General features: G+C 39.1%; 1 protein-coding gene across 2 annotated transcripts in view; it reads left to right on the top strand.

Annotated features, from left to right (window-relative positions):
- The window catches only part of LOC110028889 (1,4-alpha-glucan-branching enzyme 1, chloroplastic/amyloplastic-like), an 88,936-nt gene that overhangs the window by 66,488 nt on the left and 1,657 nt on the right, over positions 1-20,791 (top strand). For both annotated transcript variants that reach the window (XM_020730932.1, XM_020730934.1), the window contains exons 16-20: positions 6,786-6,930; positions 7,268-7,415; positions 7,528-7,628; positions 11,413-11,490; positions 11,918-12,073. In XM_020730932.1, the coding sequence (XP_020586591.1) occupies positions 6,786-6,930; positions 7,268-7,415; positions 7,528-7,628; positions 11,413-11,490; positions 11,918-12,073 (628 nt within the window). The remainder of the gene's footprint in view (positions 1-6,785; positions 6,931-7,267; positions 7,416-7,527; positions 7,629-11,412; positions 11,491-11,917; positions 12,074-20,791) is intronic.

Below are 20,791 nucleotides of genomic sequence, written 5' to 3'. Positions count from 1 at the left end.
GGAGATAGCGAGTGGCTGCAAGAACAGTAACTTGTTGTTTTGTGGGACTGGCGAGGAGAGAGGATGGCGGCGGCGTTGGAATGTATGTAGGGCAAGGGGGAGTCGGAACATCAGAGATAATCACCACATCGGACGGGTTTACAACCAGAACACCTCCCTCGTCGTCGGATACAACCTTCAACTGGGAAAACACTAAAGCAATGTTGAATTCAGATTCAAAAACAAGTCCCTCAACTCTAAGTACATAATCCCTTATTTATAATGAGGCTAAGATTCATTTTAGGCAATACTTAAAATAAGATAAAGGAATCAAATATAATTAGGATTTCAGATTTAGGCAAGAAAATAAAGTGAGGGAAAATCATATTAGGTAAGGGTGAATAAAAGTAATCAAAATTCAGAATTTATAAAGGACTTTAAAATAGGTAGGTAATAAGAAGGAAAGAAGGGAAGGAAATGAAAGTAAGGGGAAAAAGAAAGGGAGGGAAAAAGGAAAAGGGGGGTCGGCAACCCTCCTCCTTTGAGGATCAACCGGTCCAGTCAAGCTAAACCGAACCCTAGGTCGGTCCTCACCAAAGCCTCGCATCACTTTCCTAGATCCCATTGGCGACTGCTCTGGCTACCAAAACTTCTCTGAAGCTTTTCCCACTTGTGAGTATACCTCTCTATTGATCGTTCTGGTTTGGCATAATCTAAGTCGAATGTACGCCTCTACGTAGGTTTTTTCGAGCCAAATTATGAACAAGTAAATATCTCATATGTTTTTCATCTATGACAAGTTAGGTCTCGGTGAGGTTGAGAATTTGCAAGAGTTTGGTTGATGTATGATTCTTATTATCTTCTCGGTCTTCCCTCTAATTTTTGAAGTTTTGGAAAACTGACACTTTTTGTTGTGTTTCAATGCTGAGAGTTTTATATTAACCTTTCGTCTCTTTTTATGGAACCTCGGGGTGGGGGCTGGCAGTGTAGCCGTCGGTGATGCTATCAGTTGGTCATTATTAAGTCCATCCACTGAAATTTTAAATTATGACAACTTTTGGTCTACATGATCTTTATATGTCTCAACAAAAAGTTTTCCATCTAAGAGACCAGGACCCACAATCTCATCAAAAGTCACATGTTCCCTTTAATCAGATGGAGGAAAGGTGTTGGATGTATCCACGAATAAGAGAGTTCCATAGGGATAGATGTCATCAGATGAAAATTCTCGTTTAAACTGCTCTTCAGTGTCTGGTCTTTACCCAGCTTTTCGATGACACTCTGCCCGACGAAGTAGATCACTCCTCTACTTGTGCATTCTGCTTCAACATGTCCAAACCAGTAGTACTTGCAACATTTTCTGGCTATGATAGACTTGCGGATTAGTTTTGCTAGTTTGCAATTTTTTATGGTAGTAAATTGGTAGGAACTAACGTTGTGTTTCGCACTTCATCTTCATATCTTCTCGTTCTCCCCTTCGATTTTTCGGATCACGATCGAGGGTAGCCTCCCATTGGATTTTATATTCCATACCCATAATCCACCATTGAAGTTCGTGGATCTCTCGTTGTATCTCCTCCTGAGAAGGCTCGAGCATGTATCTAAGTGGTGGTGTGACTAGGTTTAGATTTGTGAGGTGAGAGAGGATTAAAAATGTAATTTAGGGTTGCTGATTTTGAAAGTTAGAAGGTTTGAAGGTTAAGTCAAAGTTTTGGCTATAGTTGGGAATAAGAAAGAAGAAAATTTTGTATGGGTAGCTTGGGATGGGGAGGATGCTAGTAAAACCCTAGGATAGGACTAGGGTTGGATTAGTTTTGGTACCAAATTTTATTGGAGAAAACTCGAACCTGAATAGAATTGAAATGCAAACTAGTTACAACCCAAACACTTACAAACAAGAAATAAAAGACAAAAAACATAAACCGGCACCCTAGTATAAGGACGACGTGTAGCAACAGGGGAAGGGCCGAGTAGGGGGTTGTGATTAGGTAACAACAGGATATTGAGCTTGATGTTGTGGCAGGTTTTTGACGTGAAGGAGAGGAATGTTGTAGGAGGGGAATAAAACAGGACAGCTGCGGCTGTCAGGCAGAAGAGGAGTTCGTGTGACCGCAGATGTGTGCTTATTTGAGGGGGGGGTGCTGCAACATGGAAATTCTAGAAAGAGGAAATAGAGTGACAGCAGGGAGGAAGAGGTTGTAGGAGGAGCTAGCGAGCGACTGCAGGAACAGTGACTTGTTGTTTTGCAGGACTGCAACGAGGAAAGGGCATGGCGGCGGCGATGGAATGGTTGCGCAAGGGGAATTGGAACTGCAGAGATAATCACCACCTTGGACGGGTCAAATATAGCCCTTGAGAGGAAAAACACTAAGACAATGCTAAATTTAGATTAAAAAATAAGATCCCCAACTTTAAGCACGTCATCTCTTAATTATAATGAGGTTATGACTTCTTTTCGACAATACTTAAAATAAGAATGAATAGTCAAATATAATTATGATTTCAAATTTAGGCAAAAAAATAAACTGTGGGAAAATCAAATTAGGTAAGGGTGAACAAAAGTAATCAAAATTCAGAATTTGGAAAGTACTTTAAAATAAGGATGTTCTACAAAGGAAAGAAGGGAAGGAAAGAAAAGTAAGGGGAAAAGGAGAGGGGAAGGAAGAAGGGAAAAAGAAAAGGGGGGTCGGCAGCTCTCCCCAGTTGAGGACCGACTGATCCAGCCATGTTGGACCGAACCCTAGGCCGGTCTTTCCCAAATACCCACATCAGTCTCCCAGGTTTGGGGGAGCTTTGAGTTAAGTCGTCGAAGCTTCTGGTTCTCGTCGGTCGTTCCTGGATCCCATTGGCGACTGCTCTGGATTCTAAAACTTCTGAGAAGCTTTTCTCACTTGCTAGCATACCTCCCTATCAATCTGTTCCGGTTTGGCATAATGTGAGTCGGAGGCACGCCACTATGTAGGTTTTCCCGAGACAAATTATGAACAATTAAATATCTCATATGTTTCTCATCTATGACAAGTTGGGCCTTAACGAGGTTGAGGGTTTGCAAGTTTGCTTGATGGGTGTCTTATTATCTTTCGGGTCTTCACTCTGACTTTTGAACTTTTGGAGGACGGACATCTTCTGTTGTGTTCCAATAACACGAGCTTTACACTTGCCCTTTGTCTCTTCATACATAACACTGTGGATGAATGTAGCCGCCGATGATGTTATCAGTTAGTCGTTACTAAGACCATTTGCTAAAATTTAAATTCTTACATCTTCTGGTCCGCGTGATCTTTATATGTCTCAACAAAAAGTTTTTCATCTTCAAAGACTGTAGGAACCACAATCTCCTCAAAAGTTACATGTTCCTTTTGATCTGATGGAGGAAAAGCTTGGAAGTATCCACGAAAAAGGGAGTTCCACGGGGAAAGACATCATCAAATGAAAATTCTTGTTTGAACTGCTCTTCAATTTCTGCGGTGTCTTTACCCAACTTTTTGGTGACGTCCTGCTTGGTGAAGTAAATCACTCCCTTGGTTGTTTTGAACTGCTCTTCAATGTCTGCGGTGTCTTTACCCAACTTTTTGGTGATGTCCTGCTTGGTGAAGTAAATCACTCCCTTGGTTGTGCATTCTGCTTCAACATATCCAAGCCCATCACACTTCAAATATTTTCTAGCTGTGACAGACTTGCGGATTGGTTTCGCCTGATAGTAGCAAGGGGGTCGTTTGGTGATGTCGTCTCTCCACTTCGGAAGCTAGAGTGCAACTTTTGGTTGTAGTAAGTTGGTAGGAACTAATGTTGTGTTTTCTGTTTCATCTTCATATCTTCTCGTTCCTCTTTTCGACCTTTCGGATCAAGGTTAAGGTTAGCCTCCCATTGGATTTCATCTTCCATTTTCGTAAACCACTGCTAAAGTCGGCAGATCTCTCGTTGTATCTCCTCCCGGGAATGCTCAATCGTGTTTATCAATGGTGGTATGACTAGGGTTTCTTTTTTAGAGGTGAGGGCTAAAAATGTAATTTAAGGTTGTTATCAGCAAGAGAAATTGAGGGTTAGGTCAAAGTTTAGGCTATGGTTGGGAATTGAAAAGAAAAAAATTTTGTGGAGGCGGGTTGGGAAGGGGTTGATGCTAGGAAAATCCTAGGATAAGATTAGGGTTTGACTAATTATGATACCAAATGATACCAGAAAAAACTCAAACCTCAATAAAAGTGTAAATTTATATTTTTGAAGTGGAAAATGATTACAACCCATACACTTACAAACAAGAATAAAAGACAACAAACATAAACGGACATGCTATGGTAAGGATGGTGGTGGTTGGAGGTGCTTCATAAGAGCTGGGTATGAGGTGAGCAAACATGAGAGGGAATCATGTTGCAGTTAGAGGGGGTTCTGTTGGCTGCGAATGGCAAGTGATGCAGGGGAAGGGTTGAGTAGGGGTTGCAATTAGGTAACAACAGTTAGGGGAGTTGGATGTTGCGGCTGGTTTTTGATGTGAAGAAAAGGATGGTTGTAGGAGGGGAATAAACGGGACAGTAATGGTTATAAGGCGGAAGAGGAGTCCATGTGACTGCAACCGTGTGGGTTGACAAGGAAATTCTGAGAAGTGGAAAAGGAGTGACGACTGAGAGGAAGAGGTTGCGGGAGGAGTTAGCGGGTGGCTGCATGAACTGTAACTTGTCATTTTGTGGGACTGCAGCGAGGAGAGTGGATAGCGGTGGTGACTGAATGGCTGAGGGGCAAGGGGAGTCAGAACGAGGTAGATAATTATCACCTCGGACGGTGTTACAGCCGGAGCACGTCTCTCGTCATCGGATACAACCCTCAAGAGGGAAAACACTAAGACAAGGATCAATTCAGATTAAAAAACAAGACCCCCAACTCTAAGCACATCTTCCTTTATTTATAGTGAGGCTAGGACTTATTTTGAGCAATTCTTAAAATGAGAAAGAAGAATCAAATGTCATCCGGATTTCATAATTAGGCAAGGAAGCAAAATGAGGGAAAATCATATTAAGGGTGAATAAAAGTAATTAAAATTCAAAATTTGGAAAAGACTTTAAAATAGGAAGGTGCTAAGAAGGAAAGAAGGGAAGGAAATGGAAAAGGAAAGGGAGGGAAACAGGAAAGAAGGGGAAAGGAAAAGGGGTGTCGTAGCTCTCCCTTCTTGAGGACCGCGGTCCAACCAAGCTGGACCAAACTTTAGGTCAGTCCTCAAATTCCCGTGTCAATAAGGAATGAAAATATGGGCGGTCAATGGTGTTTGGAGGGGGTAGACAACATTCAACTGTTGTCTCAGCTGAGAATAGTGACGGGGATGAAGAAACGATGCAACATGGATGGCAAGTAGATTTACCATCTGTTCATGAACTTAGCTTTAGACGCATCGCTCAAAAGGAATAGACATAACACTCGTTAGGTTAGAAATCAGAGATATAATGTCCAAAACACAAACAAAGCCAAAAGCCCCCAAAACCGAAAACTAAAACATAAAAATAGCCTCTTACTAGAATTAGAAGAAAGGAAATAGGAAATAAGCTAGAAAATGCAACAATCACTACTAAATTTGCCAACTGGACAAGATTTTCTCTGTTCAGCCCTCCCGCGGTCGTGTTTCCGCCCTGGCCTATCGCAGAATCGTTGGATCCTCAAATTTTGTTGTATCGCGAACTTCCAACCATTGGGATCCCGACATCACGTAATCTAACACTCCCATGTCAATGAGGTAAGAGCTGAGCAAATTGTTGAAAAACTTCTCATGGTGCATCTACATTGACCTTAGCATGATTTAAATGAGGTAAGAGTTGAGCAAATTGTTGAAAAACTTTATCTCATGGTGCATCTACATTGACCTTAGCATGATTTGATTTGAGACCAAATGATTTATCATTGTAGACAACTTTCGGCGGCTGTCCAGCTGAAAAGAGTGAGGCGGACGACGAAACGATATTTGTGGATTGTTAGGTGATTCATCACCTGTTCTTAAACAAGCTTCAGACACACCACTTACAAAAGGTGAGAATATATTACTTCCTAGGGTGAAAATTAAAGATACAATATCCAAAACACACATACAAAGCCAAAAGTCCCGAAAACTGAAAAATAAAACTTATAAATAGTCTACTACTAGAAATTAGAAGAAAAAAAGGAAATAAGCTAGAAAAAGCAACAATCTCTTCTAAATTGTGTTTCTCGCCCTGGCTTGTTGCATAATCATGGGATCCCCAAATTATGTATTATCATGAACTTCCAGCTATTGTGGCATCGTGCAATTCTTATGCTCCCACGTCAATGAGGTAAGAGCTGAGCAAGTTGCTAAAGAACTTTATCAATGGTGCATCAACATTGATCTTAGTATGATTTGATTTGAGACCAAATGGTCTATCATTGTAGAATTATTTATTGGTTGCCTCTATAATCTTATTTTCATCATGCATCTCATTAATGTTTAAACTTTTATTTATGCCAGGATTGTAGTTGGTTCGAAATTTTAGTAAGTTTAATAAATTTGTTTTGTATCTAGCTTATAAAATATTTCCACGTCGTTGATGAAAAAATATGATCAAAATACTTTTATATAAATATTATATTAGATTAAACAAGAACTATGTACCCTCTTTTTAGTAAGTTTGGTTAGCAATTTTTTTTTTGCATAGTGCTTTAGAAATATTCAACCTATGGATGATATCCTTAGAGCTTCTACAGAAATAATATATTTTTCCATAAAAAGGGAAGGACTTTGTTCTTAATGTTGGTTAGAAATTGTAGCCAGTTTTTAGTTCTCTTGAAAAATTTGCATAAATTCCATGCAGATTAAGAGATGAGGACTGGAAGATGGGAGATATTGTTTATACGCTGACAAATAGGAGATGGTTAGAGAAATGTATTGCGTATGCTGAAAGCCATGATCAAGCTCTTGTTGGTGACAAAACAATTGCATTCTGGTTGATGGATAAGGTAACATATGGTTAGAATGTTGTATCTTTTTTTTCTCATTTAGCACGGAATTCTAATGTATTTACATTTCTCACTCCTATACTTTCATATTTGCACACATATCACTCAAATCTTTAATATCACTTAAAAAATTGTATCAGTACCACTTTTTAAAATGGAAATACACCTTTTCATTCTTAGCTTTAAAGCTTGAAAGTTCTTTGTATGTAAATATGTAAATTTAGGTGTGAAATGTAAGAATAGTGTGCTAGGTATTCAAACTTCCCTTTTTTTCACCTATTATTGCGAAGGTAAGTATTATTATATGTTAAGCTGGCTTTGTTCTTACATTCTTCAGGATATGTACACCTTTATGGCTCTGGATAGACCATCTACGCCTTGTATAGATCGGGGAATAGCTTTACATAAAATGATAAGGCTAATAACTATGGGATTAGGTGGAGAAGGATATCTTAATTTTATGGGGAATGAGTTTGGTCATCCTGGTATGTTTTTTTTGTGCATAATGTTGAAAATAAATTTCAAGATGTGGTTAAAGTTCACAAAAGTTAAAAAGAAATGGCTTGGTTTATTTCCCTTTCATGTTATGTTTGACAGAATGGATAGACTTTCCAAGAGGTGACCAACATCTACCAAATGGGAAGATGATACCTGGGAATAACTATAGCTATGATAAATGTCGGCGCAGATTTGATTTGGTAACTAAAAAAAGTATATATGAACTTTTTCTTTGCTGTTTCGAACCTTTATATTGAATATGTGCCTTTTTTAAAAGGATTGCAAACTCTCAATACCTCTTTATTATTTTATCTGTTTAAATTTTGGAAGCTCTTATTGGTGGGTGGTCGGAATTCCTAATTTGAGCCAAAATTTTTTTATCTGATAAATTTTTATGAAAATTGAATTCCGTGTTATTTGAAGCTTTTTCCTTGGTGTTTGAAGCTATTGCTTCAATAGCCTTCTTTCTTTCTTTCTTTTTTTTAATGCACCTCTGACATACATTTTATAAGTTAATGGCAATATCATACAACCAACTACTTGATGCTTTTATGGCATTTTTTTGTCGGCTGTTTTTAGGGGCATTTACATACATTACACCCAAATCATCTATTTATATATGTAACACAAACTTTACCTATTATATTTATACCACCCAAATCTTTCATATCACATAAAAAAATACTGCCATCTTAATTTTTAAAAAGTGAATTACACCTTTTCTTGAGTAGGTAAGGTCGCATATATGTAAGAATTCAAGCTTGGGTATTAGATAAAAATAACGCTATTTTAAGCTTTAATTTTAGGGTGTTGCAAAGTAAAAAAAGGCGAAAATGGGAATCAAGGCGTTTTTCCTTAGCAAGGCGAGGCATACGCATCAAGAAAGAAAAAAACTTAGAAAATTAAAAATAATTCATAAATATTATAAAGTATTGATATTTTGATTTAATTTATATAATAAAGACATAAATCATAAATTTTATATCAAATATTGATATAAAATAGAAATTTGAAATGTTATTCTAGGTAAACATTCACTTAAATTTTAAATATTCAATTAGGTTCAAGATCCATAGTGGTCATATCCTTGCTTTCATCATCTTCAAAAATGTCATCATTTGTAACTTTGAAATTTTCTTCTTTCAATATATTTCTCTTACTATCAATTAATTTGAAATCCAATATAATTTAAAATAAAAGTAAATTAATAAAATAAAGAAGTAATAATACATAAATTATCTTTTGACATTTTTAGGCATTGTATCATATATCTATTTAAAATAAAGATAAGCATGCAAACGCGTTTGGGGTAGATTCATTTATCTGTACGCATGCACACTTAGATATTTATATATGCATAGATATAACTCTAGAATACATGCACACAATAACTCAAACATGCAAGCCTTACATATGAACAATTATATGCACTATAAGGGTGCGTTTGGGGCAGCTTGTGCGTTTCAGGATAAGCAGCTTATCCTGAAACGCGTCACGCGGGTCGACCGCGGCGTTTGACCCTTGGTCTGCATTTAGTGTAAAAATGGAACCACGTTTTCGGATAAGCGAACCAAACGCGCGAACCAAACGTACCGAGGCGTTTTAAAAAATGCCCCCGCAACGGGCCCTAGATCTATATGTACATACACATGAGCTATGCGTACAACCATACACAAGTATTTGTGAAGTGTGCTTAAAGGACAATAATGTACTTATAATAACAAATAATAATAATGATGATGATGATAATCATTATAATAATAATAATAATAATAATAATAATAATAATAATATTTTAATGAGTATGCATGTCACCTTTTTTTTTTTGAAGTTTTTCATCTAGATATATCACTTGTGTGAATAGTATATACCCCCACCTCAGAGCCCACCATTACTCTCAATACACCTGCAAAATGAAGTATTCAATAGGATAATATTGTATTACACTACATAACAAGTTTCAGTTTCATATTAAGTTCTACTTTAGGAGTATCATTGCGTAGTCGAGCGACTAGTATAAAATCTGATGCATATGATTTTGAATAACTGATAGTGTTAGCACTGAAACACGCGGATGCTGTACTAAGTGGAAGGAAGAAATTTTTGGCATAGTAGAAGATACTGCGTTTTTAATGTTTTTTTTTTTTTTTTTTTCTGAAATATATCCCGTTTTTAAGTTATATCCTTATTAAACGTGCAAATTTAAAATTGCTTTTCCGTCTCATTTGCTTTATATAATTTTTCATCTACATGACATTCCATGCTATGTACATTACTAGTTTGGCCTAAGTCATGGTTTGGCTCTCTTGCATGTACTAGAGTTGTACAGTCAATTTCTTTAGTTTTAGTCTTCCTGCTCCTTACTCTGTTTGTGCTTCAATTTGAAATTAATCCATATGTTATAAATGACGCTTATACAGCATGCCTCCTGTTATTATGTACTGCAAAATGCATAATTAATCCTAGAAGAAATTGTAACAACCCGAACTCTCACTCATTGGGATATTATTTATTTTGGCCTAATGGCCTCATCATTTTTTCCCGATGGTGTAATTTCTCAAGTGGTCACTTATCCCAGTTGCGTTGTTGTATGAACATAGTTTGGAGTTTTTGATAAAATTTCAACCTTTGCACTAAAAGGTGCCTGAATTTTAAGACTTCAATTTCATTCTATTCAAGGGATTTCACAATCTCCTCCACTCTAGTAAATGAGCATATTTGTGAATGCTTTTTATTTAGAACCATTCATAAGCATATAAGATTCTAGTGATGACCCCATTGATGCCGGAGTTAACGCAATGCAAATTTTATTAGTGAAATAAAATAGCAAGTACAACCAAACACGAGAAAATAGAAAACAACCAAGAACACAACACAACCCCAAACTAAGTCTTAAGGCGAGGGTGTTGGTTCTGTGGTTTGAGGGGGGATTAGTATATGAGGGTGGGGTGAGTAGGAAGTTGGTGGTTGGTTTGACATCAGAAGCTGGCAAGTGGTTGGCGGCTGGTTTACAGTTGAGATAGGAGGTTAGAGGTAGGAAGAGGGCCTGAAAATGGTCAGTTGGAAGCCTATAGGGGGGTGCTGGATCGACATGATTCTTGAGAACAACCCAACAAGGAGGTAGAAGTCTGGGGAGTTGTGGCTAGGTGAACACAATCCAACAGGAGGTCGTGGGGTGAGTTAGGACTCTATGGAGACATGCACAGCAGATTGCTAGCCAGTTGCTGAGAAGAGAGGGGAAGGTGGCAGCAAAGGGGAGGGATGTGGAGGCTGTGAACGTCTAGGATAATTACCAGTTCGAAACAATATACATTTGAAGCGCTACTCATCCTTGGATATGGTCCTAGAAGGGAAAATAGGGGACGCTAACGGCTTTCCTAAACAAAAACACAATAAAAACTGTCCTAAAACCTGATCCAGCTAAATCGTTTCGGTTGTCCCATGCCGGTTCAGGCATGGAAGAGGCTTGCTTCACCCCTACAAAGTTAATAAGTTACTGCCACCATGTAACTTTTTGTCTTATTTACGTTCAAGCGATGACTCCCACGGTATAGCTTTTTTTTTTTTTTTTTACAATTATTTCCCCAAGCTAGGGTAACATCCTAGGAGTGCTCCAATACAAGCACGCATAAAGTTGGAGTTTCTAGTAAAATTTTAACTATTATACCAAAAGGTGTCTCGATGTTTAAGAGTTAAGGTTCATTTTATTTTAAGAGATTTCAAAGCAAAAATTGAACGAGTTCTACTTTTTCATGAGAATTTAAGTCACTAAAATATTTTCTTTAGTTTTTTTTTTTATGAAGGACATGTTCAATAAACATGATTTTAATTTATTAGAATTTAATAAAAATATGATACTTAGTAGGACACAATGGATAAAATGGATTCATATAGTTGACCTCATTTAGTGGGATAAGGCTTGTTATTATTGTTCTTTTTTCCTGTAGTCACCCATTGTATTGTATTATGAATTGTTAAATCCAGGGAGATGCTGATTATTTAAGATACCATGGAATGCAAGAATTTGATCAATCAATGCAGCATCTTGAAGAGAAATATAGCGTAAGTTTTCTATTACTTTTGCAATGATGAATTGTTCCAATTTCTCTCTCCGCACAAAATATATTTGCATGTATGTAACATGGATAATGCTGTTCCTGAATCCTTATGACCCCTCTACTTCGAAAAAAAAAATTAAAAAAAAAATTGTTGCTTACTTTTACGCAGAAGCTTTTCTAGTTTATAGCCAATTGTTTGCAAAGCTCTTCTTTTGGAGTTTTCCTGACCTTTAAAACATTCATTTGGTTCAGTATTAAACACATGTTTAATCAGGTGTGAAATAATGACTGATTAAGAAAACCAAAGTTTCAAAATCTTAGTTTGCCTTCTAGATTTTCATAAAATTATTTTTTTGTTATGGATAGTTCATTTATGTTGTTAAAATAATTGATTGTTATGCATGGAAACTCAATAATTTGGATCATTGCAGTTCATGATTTCAGAGCACCAATATGTCTCACGGAAAGACGAAGGAGAGAAGGTGGTTGTTTTCGAGCGCGGAGATTTAGTTTTTGTCTTCAATTTCCACTGGTCTAATAGTTATTTCAGCTATAGAGTGGGTTGTCTAAAACCTGGAAAGTACAAGGTACTATTTCTTTGGCATAATTTAAATGCTGGAAGTTTGAGAAATCATTAACCCATTTTATTATAGAATTTCTTTACTGCCATTATAACGCTTATTGCTGTCTAGTTTCATATTTTGTGTACATAAATGAGAAGCCGACCTGCTTTTCCTGAATGAATAAAAACCAAGAGATCACAACAAACATAAATCAAGAGACACCTAAATTTATGTGAAAAGCCTTAGATGAAAATAAACATGGGACAGAGGAGAAGAATTCATTCTATTGAAATAAATAGAGTTGCAACTGAAGATTGGTAGCTGACATAACAACACTGACGAAATCGTAATTATATATACATATTGGTTGCCACATATGTCGCATTGTGAACATATTGATCCAAAAAGCAACAAAATTTGAGTCTCAAACTCCTAACAACTTTTATTTTTAAATAACAATCAGTAAAGAACATGTATTAGTTAACTGGCAATCTCCTAGATTGAGACCGAGACCCTCATGAGGAGCAAGATCCAAGTGGTAAATGTCACGCTAGCTCGGGTTGCTGCTTGGTGGAAACAGCATGTGAAAGTGAGATGGTTAAATGATGGGGACCAAACCGCGAACTACTTCCACTCCATGGCGTCAGTTCTGCATAGATCCAATCGAATTGCATTGTGGATGCCAATGGTGAAAGCAGCAGCGATAATGTTGCTATTGTGGAGGCCTTTGAGCAATTTTTTAATTTCAAATGGAAATGCAAGATCCCCCTCTCTCGGAAACTGGCCCAACTGGACAGTTCTCTGCCCAGGATCTTGTCTCGCCACGATTTACTCACTGTGGAGGTGTGGGATGAGGAAATTTGGACTGCAATTCGCATGATGGGCTTGAATTGATCCCCTAGTACAGATGGTGTTACTACATCCTTTTTCAAGTGTTACTGGAAGATTGTCAACAAGGAAAAGCTTTTTAATCTTTGGATCTATGCTGGACCAGTGGAAAGAAACCCTCATTGTGATGATCCAAAAGAAGATGAATACCAACTCGCCCGCACATTTCCGGTCGATTAGTCTTTGTCAAACCACTTACAAAATTATTGTTAACTAGCTCAAAGGCATCCTCCCGTTAATTATTTCTGATGAGCAAGCGGCCTTTGTTCCCAATAGATCCATCTCTTCACATTGCCTTATTGCCCAAGAGGTTATGAATAAGGTCAAGCACTCCACCGCTACCTCGGGACTTATGGCGCTCAAGATTGAGATGGAGCAGGCGTATGCCAAGATGAGTTGAACTTATTATTCTAAAGTCTTGAAAATCATGGGTTTTCATTCTATATTCATCAATTGGGTTTTGAAATGTGTTTGTCGCCCCAAATTCGCTCTTCTGATCAACAGGCAACACTCGGCCTGGATTCATGGGGAGTGTGGTTTTCATCACGGGTGCCCCCTCTTCCCGTATCTCTTTATTCTTTGCTCGGAACTGCTCTTGTGGGCCCTCTTGCAGCGGGCAGGGAATATTGGGTTTAACACAGGCCACTAATTTAATTACCAGAATTACAGAAAATTACTGCAACTAGACTGGACAGCATCTCAACCAGGAATAATCCATGGTCATGTTTAGCAAATGCACCCCCGTGTTGGAAGAAAGGCAGACTTGCTAAAATGCTCCAATTCCATAAAGTGGACGAAATCCTTAGGTCTTAAATTAACCCAAAGAAAACTTGTTATGGCCGACTACAGCAAGTTCTTAATTAATGCGACCAGCAAATTAAATTTGCGGGGAATCAGGCTTCTCTCCCTTGCTGGACGGATCACTCTTCTTAAAAGGACCTACTTGTGCTTCCCATGTATTTGCTCACCCACGCCACTCTTCCATAAAGTGTTTCCTTCGAGCTGGAAAAACACAGCAGAAAATTTCTTTGGGGAAATGGAAATGGTACAAAGGGCTTCTTCGGGCGAAGCTCGCTTGGAATTTTATCTCCCAAACTAACTCCATATTACACAAATTCTTGTCTAGTAAATATGACAATAATGTTTGGAACTTCAGCTCTCCTAGAAGTGATTCCACCTCCTGGAGGATAATTTGTGGTGGAGCTGCTACTCTTAATTTGATTATTCGGTGAAAGGTGGTTAATGGAGGTATATCAATGTACTCTCTCAAACATGGGTGTTGGACCGCGTGCTCATCATTAGCCCACTTTTGTGGATGCTTCCAATGCGAAAATGTGCAGGTTGCTGATCTTATCTGCGAGCAAGAATGGGACATCGAAAAATTGAAAAATCTGTTTGGGGAGGAGTTTCGTAACACTATCCTCACGATTCCAATCATGCATGAGCAGCAAGTGGACATTCCCGAGCTGTGCACGCAACTCTCCGGGAAATCTATCGGCTTTTCAAGCCAAGTTCGATCAGCTTGATGATACCCATGGCTAGCTCGCCATTCTCAGGCTCCGCCTGCGGGAGAAGACCTTTTGGTGGCAATTGAGCTTTAGATGCCATCCCTACTAACAAATGGCTTGCTCGCAGAGGCCTCTTGGAATCCCTTGTTTGCCCTTGGGGATGTCCAGTGGTGGAGAATAAATCACATATTTTTACTAACTGTTTGTTTTAGTGCAATGTTGGACAAGCTCGGATCTTGTGGTGTTCTCACCGCCACCCACCGAAAATTTAATGGTGCTCTCGAGATACTCACACACGTCCATATGAGGGACATACTTCTGGTTTGTGCCTTTTCTAATGACATGTACCTCTATTGACGTGCAAAGAATGCCAAGAAGCATGGAACGACCCATGGCACGCCTACTACCGTCGTCTCCAACCTTCTCAAAACCTTCGGCCACCCTCACCGTTATCCAATCTCGGTGCACTGGGGAGTTAACCACCCAATCGGCTGTTACCACGGCCTTTTTGGCAAAGCCACAACCCCCAAACCCCACCCCACCCCCTCCCCCTCCTCTTCTCCTCCAAACTTGATTAAGGTGAACATCGTCGGAGCTTTACACTCTTCCGAGTAGGCAAGAACTAGCATTGTTATTTGAGTTGAAATGGGAGAGCTTCTTTTGGTTTGTGAGAAAGGACTTCTCCACTAGGACAGTGCACAAGTGGAAAGGTTGTCGATTGCCTCGCTCTTGGGGCTTATTGAGGATTGGATGACCGAAGGCAAAGGTATCATTATCGAGAGCGACAACTCGAACGTCAAGGATTTCTATCGGAGTACTATTGATAAGCGGCAATAGCAACACAATACTCCCAACAATCCAAATTTTGGCTTGTTGCTTAGGTTTAAAGAACAAAGTTGCACATACTTGCGACAAGATGGCTATAGATAGGAATTTTGTTATGACCTATTTTAGGGATCAGGGTCCTCTTCTTTTTTTTTAGGAGGAGAAGACTCATTTTGTGAATGTCCATAGGGCATGATTTTGTACTCCCTTTTTTAACTTTTTGTTTTTTTTATTTTAATGCAATTTGGCACACCTTTAAAAAAAACCGTGTTTTTGACCCATTATACTTTGATATTTACATCTATAATGCACAAATCCTTAATATTACGTAAAGAATGGCACTATTACTAACTTCTTAAAATTTAATTACACATTTTCATGCATAAATATTATAAATGAAAATATCAAACTTTTAGGGGGTGTTTGGTAGCTTCCGGTTAATAGGATTTATGGCCCAAATTTATTGTCCAACCAACCAAAAAAAACGTTTCATGGATTTATGAAATTTCGGATTTAAGGTTTGAATTTTACTTTCGATTTATGTTAAATCTGAATTCAATAAATCAAACAAGGGGGTGGATTTAACATTAAATTCTTCATGCAGCCAAACACCCTCTTATGTGTTTGACATATCAAGTTCGAATCATTTGTCAAGCTGAGTCGAGCCAATCATATTGATTTTATAAAATATCTCAATTTCTAATATAAGATTAATTCTTTATGACGCAGGCGCTGATTGTGCCCCGACGCGGGGCGCTTCATTCCCGCGGGGGCCAAATCCCTTGTGTTACTTCGCGGGAACTCCCGCAGGGGCCAAAAACCTCGCAAGAATGGTGGCTCGTGAACTATCACGATCCAGGGGTATTGCTTCAACCATCTTTTCTGGGAAGATTTCTTTCTGGAATATTCTTGTCTTCCCACTCTCCTTTGTGTAGAAGCTTTCTCCGTTCGGGAGGAGCCTATAAATTGTTGTCTTGTGTGTGTGGTGAGTTAGTTATAGTGGAATTGTCTTCTAATATCCTATGTGAAGTCTCTTCTCTCTTGTTAGGGTTGTATCTGACGACAAGTGGTGCTTTGATTGTATCCTGCTCTTAAGTGGTGTTGTAAACCTCCAATCTCTTTCTCTTCTACTCACCAACCCCTTTTCCAACCTCTTCTTTAGTTGTCTACCCCTCCATACACCACCACTCTACCGCCACTTATACTTCCCCTACAACCTTGCTACCCTGTCTATCTTCAATCAACCAAACATTATCACAACTACTCAAACAATCCCCCCGACATCTTCCATCTTGCCTTACCACTCCGTCGACGCCACTACCATCTTTGGACATCTTCCTAACTTCCTAATCGAAGGATTTACTTATTATTTGTCTTCCCTTTCTATTTGAGTTGTGTTGTATACCTATTTCTATATTAATAAAAGTTCGATTTTGCATTCCATTCTTCTTTCTGCTAGTTTCGGTATCATTTGGTATCAGAGCTACTCCAACCCTAGTCCTATCCTAAGATTTCCCAGCATCTATCCTTACCCAATTCACCTCCACCAATTTTTTTTTCTTCTAATTTCCAACCATAGCCATGCCACCGTGAAGAGGTACAACCGGACTCAATCTGGGAAGAGATTCAACGAGAAGTTTGTTATCTACAATGGAGACTAGCAGAGTTGGATGACGGGAACCTGGAAGAGATTACATTCGACTGTGATCGAGAGAGCCATGGGGAAGATAGAGACGTGGATCTTAATTCGTTCCACAGGGAAGATCACGGCGACGAAGAATATCGGTCGCACTGTTTTTGTATCCAATATCATAGGACGTCGGGAGAAGAGGCCCATTGTGGAGAACAACTGGACTTTAGCATCAGGATGGTCCTCCCAGAGTTTGAGGAATGAAGCTCGATGAGTTTATCGACTGGCTGTAATCAGTTGAACGAATCTTCAAGTATAAAGACGTGCCAAATGACAAACGAGTCAACCTAGCTACATTTAAAATAAAGATGAATGTCTCTTTATGGTGTGGAAATCTACAAAGGCAGAGGAGGAGAGAAGGAAGTGAGATAATAAACAAGTGGGAGAAGATGAAGGAAATGCATAAGAAATAATTCCCACCTCAGTATCTTCAGGACATCTTCCTCGAACTCCACAATTTGCAGCAACGAGATCTATCAATTGAAGAGTTCATGGCCCAATTCGACCACCTGAAGTTAAAGTGTGAGCTGATAGAGCCAAAGGAGCACACGATTGCCAGATATCTCGGAGTTCTAAAGCCTGTCATTAGCAATGTGGTACAGCTACATTGTGGGTTGTCCAGACACTAGCCCTGAAAATGGAAAAGCAAAGTAAGCAACTGTCGGCCTTCAGACCACCACCTTCAGCTAAGCAGTTGCTCACAACTTCTACAGCTGACAAGGGTGCCTCAGGAGGAAATAACAGAATTGAACAAGGAACTGATAAGGCAGATCAGAGTGGGAAGAAGCCAAAGAAAGTTGATTCCTCCAATACAGTGCTAGCTAGGAAGTGTTTCAGGTGCCACAGCTACGGCAACAACCTCTAGTTGCCCAAAAAGTTGAGTCGTTACACTCGTTGTTCATGCCATCGTCGAGGAAGTCGACGAGGAATCAGAGATGAGTCCAGAAAAAGTGCTTCAACTCCATGGAGAAAAAGGAGAAGCGTTAGTCGTCCGACGAATAATGTAGTCCAAGCCCAAGTGGGACCAATCTTGGTTAAGGCATAACATTTTTTGCACCAAGTGCACTGTCAAGGGGATGGTCTGTAGCCTAATCATTGACAGTGGCAACTGTGAGAATGTGGTGTCTATGCTTATAGTAAAAAAGTTAGGAGTAGACACAGAAGCATCCCCAATTATATTCCCTTACCTGACTGAATAAGGGAAACGAGTTACGTGTATATTAGTAGTGTCTAGTTGGTTTCTCCATCAGACCAGCTACATGAACAAGTATGGTGCGACTTGGTTCCTATGGACTCCTTCCACATTATGTTATGTAGGCCTTGGCAGGTTGATCGCAAGACTCAACACGACGGGTTCTAGAATACTTATTATTTCAAAATAGATGGGAAACACATCATTTTACTACCTATTAAGGATGCAAAAGGCGGTAATGGTACAGAGGCGGCATTAGTTCCCCAGACCACTTTCTTGCAAGCAGTTAGGGATACCCTCGTAACACTCTCATTAGTCCTCCTGGAAGGAAGTGGGGAGGAAAGAGGGATACTAACACTATTGTAGCCGTTATTATAAAACTTTCGGGATGTTATGACTGACAGCCTACCGGAGGGATTACCACCATTAAAGGACATTCAACACGACATCGACCTTATACTAGGATCCATATTGTCAAACCGACCGGCCTATATATTAAAACCGGTGGACTATCAAGAGCTACAACAACATGTGTAGCACCTCATGACAAGAGGGTTAGTCAGAGAAAGCACCGACTTGTGTGTAGTCCCTGCGTTGATGGTGCCCAAAAAGGATGGATCACGGCGAATGTGCATCAGCAGGATTACCATCAAGTACCAATTTTCATACATTGCTTGGATGATCTTTTAGACCAGCTACATGGAGCCACTATCTTCTCCAAGATAGACTTGCTCGGTGAATATCCCAGATACGAATGAGGCCAAGATATGAGTGGAATATTGCCTTCAAGACATAGGATGGACTTTATGAGTTGACCGTTATGTCTTTCGGTTTGTCGAACGCACCTAGCACTTTCATGAGATTAATGAACTAGGTATTTCGACCTCACATCGGAGAGTTTGTTGCTGTCTACTTTGACGACATTCTAGTATATAGCCGGTCAAAAAAATATCACTTGCATCACAGGGAGGCAGCATTCAAGGTACTGTAAGCCAAGTAACTATATGACTATCAGAATAAATGTCACTTTATGACAAGCCAGGTGTGCTTTCTGGATTACATCTTGTCTAGTGTAAACATTTAAATGGATTCCATTAAGATAGAGGAAATTATCAGCTAGGTCATACCACAATCATTCATCGAGCTGAGGTAATTTTTGTGGTTGGCCTCCTATCGAAGATTTATAAGAAACTTCAGCACTATCGCCTCCACTCTAATTGAAATTCTATAAGGGAAGGAGTTTACGTGAACAGCAACAGCCCAGGACAGTTTTGACACACTGAAAGAAAACGTAACTCAGGCATCCATGCTAGCACTACTTGACTTCAACCAACTTTTCAAGGTAGAACATGATGCATCTGACGTGGGGATTAGAGCAACACTTAGCCAAGGAGGACACCCCATCACTTTCTTCGGTGAAAAGTTGAACGAGTCTAATAGGAAATACTCAACATACAACAAAGAATTCTACACCATCGTAAGAGCTCTGAAACACTAGAGTCATTATCTATTGACAAAAGATTTTACACTATTTACGGAGCACAAGGATCTAAAATTTCTGAATAGCCAAAGCAAACTAAATGGACGACAAGCAACCTAGGTGGAATTTCTAGCCTCATTCTAGTTTATACTTAAACACAAAGCTGGAAACCAGAATTGTGTAGCAGATGCACCGAATCGTTGACACCTATTGATCACATCCATGCAGGCTTGAGTTGTAGGCTTCGAGGTCATATGAGATCTATATGAAACATACGAAGATTTCAAAAACATATGGGAAAAATGTCAGATGAAGTTAGCAGGGCAATATTATTGCACAGATGGATACCTGTTCTACCAAAGTCAATTATGCATTCCGCGGTGTTCACTATGGGAGGTCATTATCCAGGAAGGCCACAGCGGAGGACTAGTATGTCATTTTGGTAGGGACAAGACCCTCGCCCCCGTAAGAGGTTTTTTTTTTTTTTTTTTTTTTTTTTTTTTTTTTTTTTTTTGCCAAAGCTGACGAGAGATGTAGATCGACATGTTAGGCAATGTAGGATTTATCATCTGAAAAACACAAACCCCGGCTTTACTTCACGGGAACTCTCGCTTGGGCCAAAAGGCATCGCGAGAACAAGGGGGCGAGAAGGATTGCAATCCCACACGTGAAGAAGTGGATCATGAACTATCTCGATCCAATGACTGCTTCGCCCGTCTATTCTCGTAAGGGTTTTTTATGGATTCTTCTTGCCTTCCCACTAGGGTTGTAAACGAGCCGAGCTTGAGCGAGCTCAGGCTTGGCTCGTTCGAAATAGCTCGTGTTCGAAATCGGCTCGTGTTCGAAATTGGCTCGTGAACAGTATGTTCGTGTTCGGCTCGATTTAAATATTCGTGTTCGTGTTCGGCTCGTGTTCGACTCGAAATTGGCTCGTTAAACTAAAATTGAGAAAAATAGATGTAAAGTGTGGGATTCGAACCTAGATTAAATATATACAAAAGAAGACACTAACCACATTGCCACATGAGGTGTTATGATTTAAACTTAGACATAAATATATATAATATATTATTATTTAAATAATATATGTAATATATTGTTATATAAAAAGATATATAATTTTTTTTCGAGTCATTTCGAGCCGAACACGAGCGAAAAA

Source organism: Phalaenopsis equestris, unplaced genomic scaffold (assembly GCF_001263595.1).
Source record: "Phalaenopsis equestris unplaced genomic scaffold, ASM126359v1 Scaffold000536, whole genome shotgun sequence".
Lineage (NCBI taxonomy): Eukaryota > Viridiplantae > Streptophyta > Magnoliopsida > Asparagales > Orchidaceae > Phalaenopsis > Phalaenopsis equestris.
Note: the sequence above shows the minus strand (reverse complement) of the source record. Positions and strands in the feature narration are given on the sequence as shown.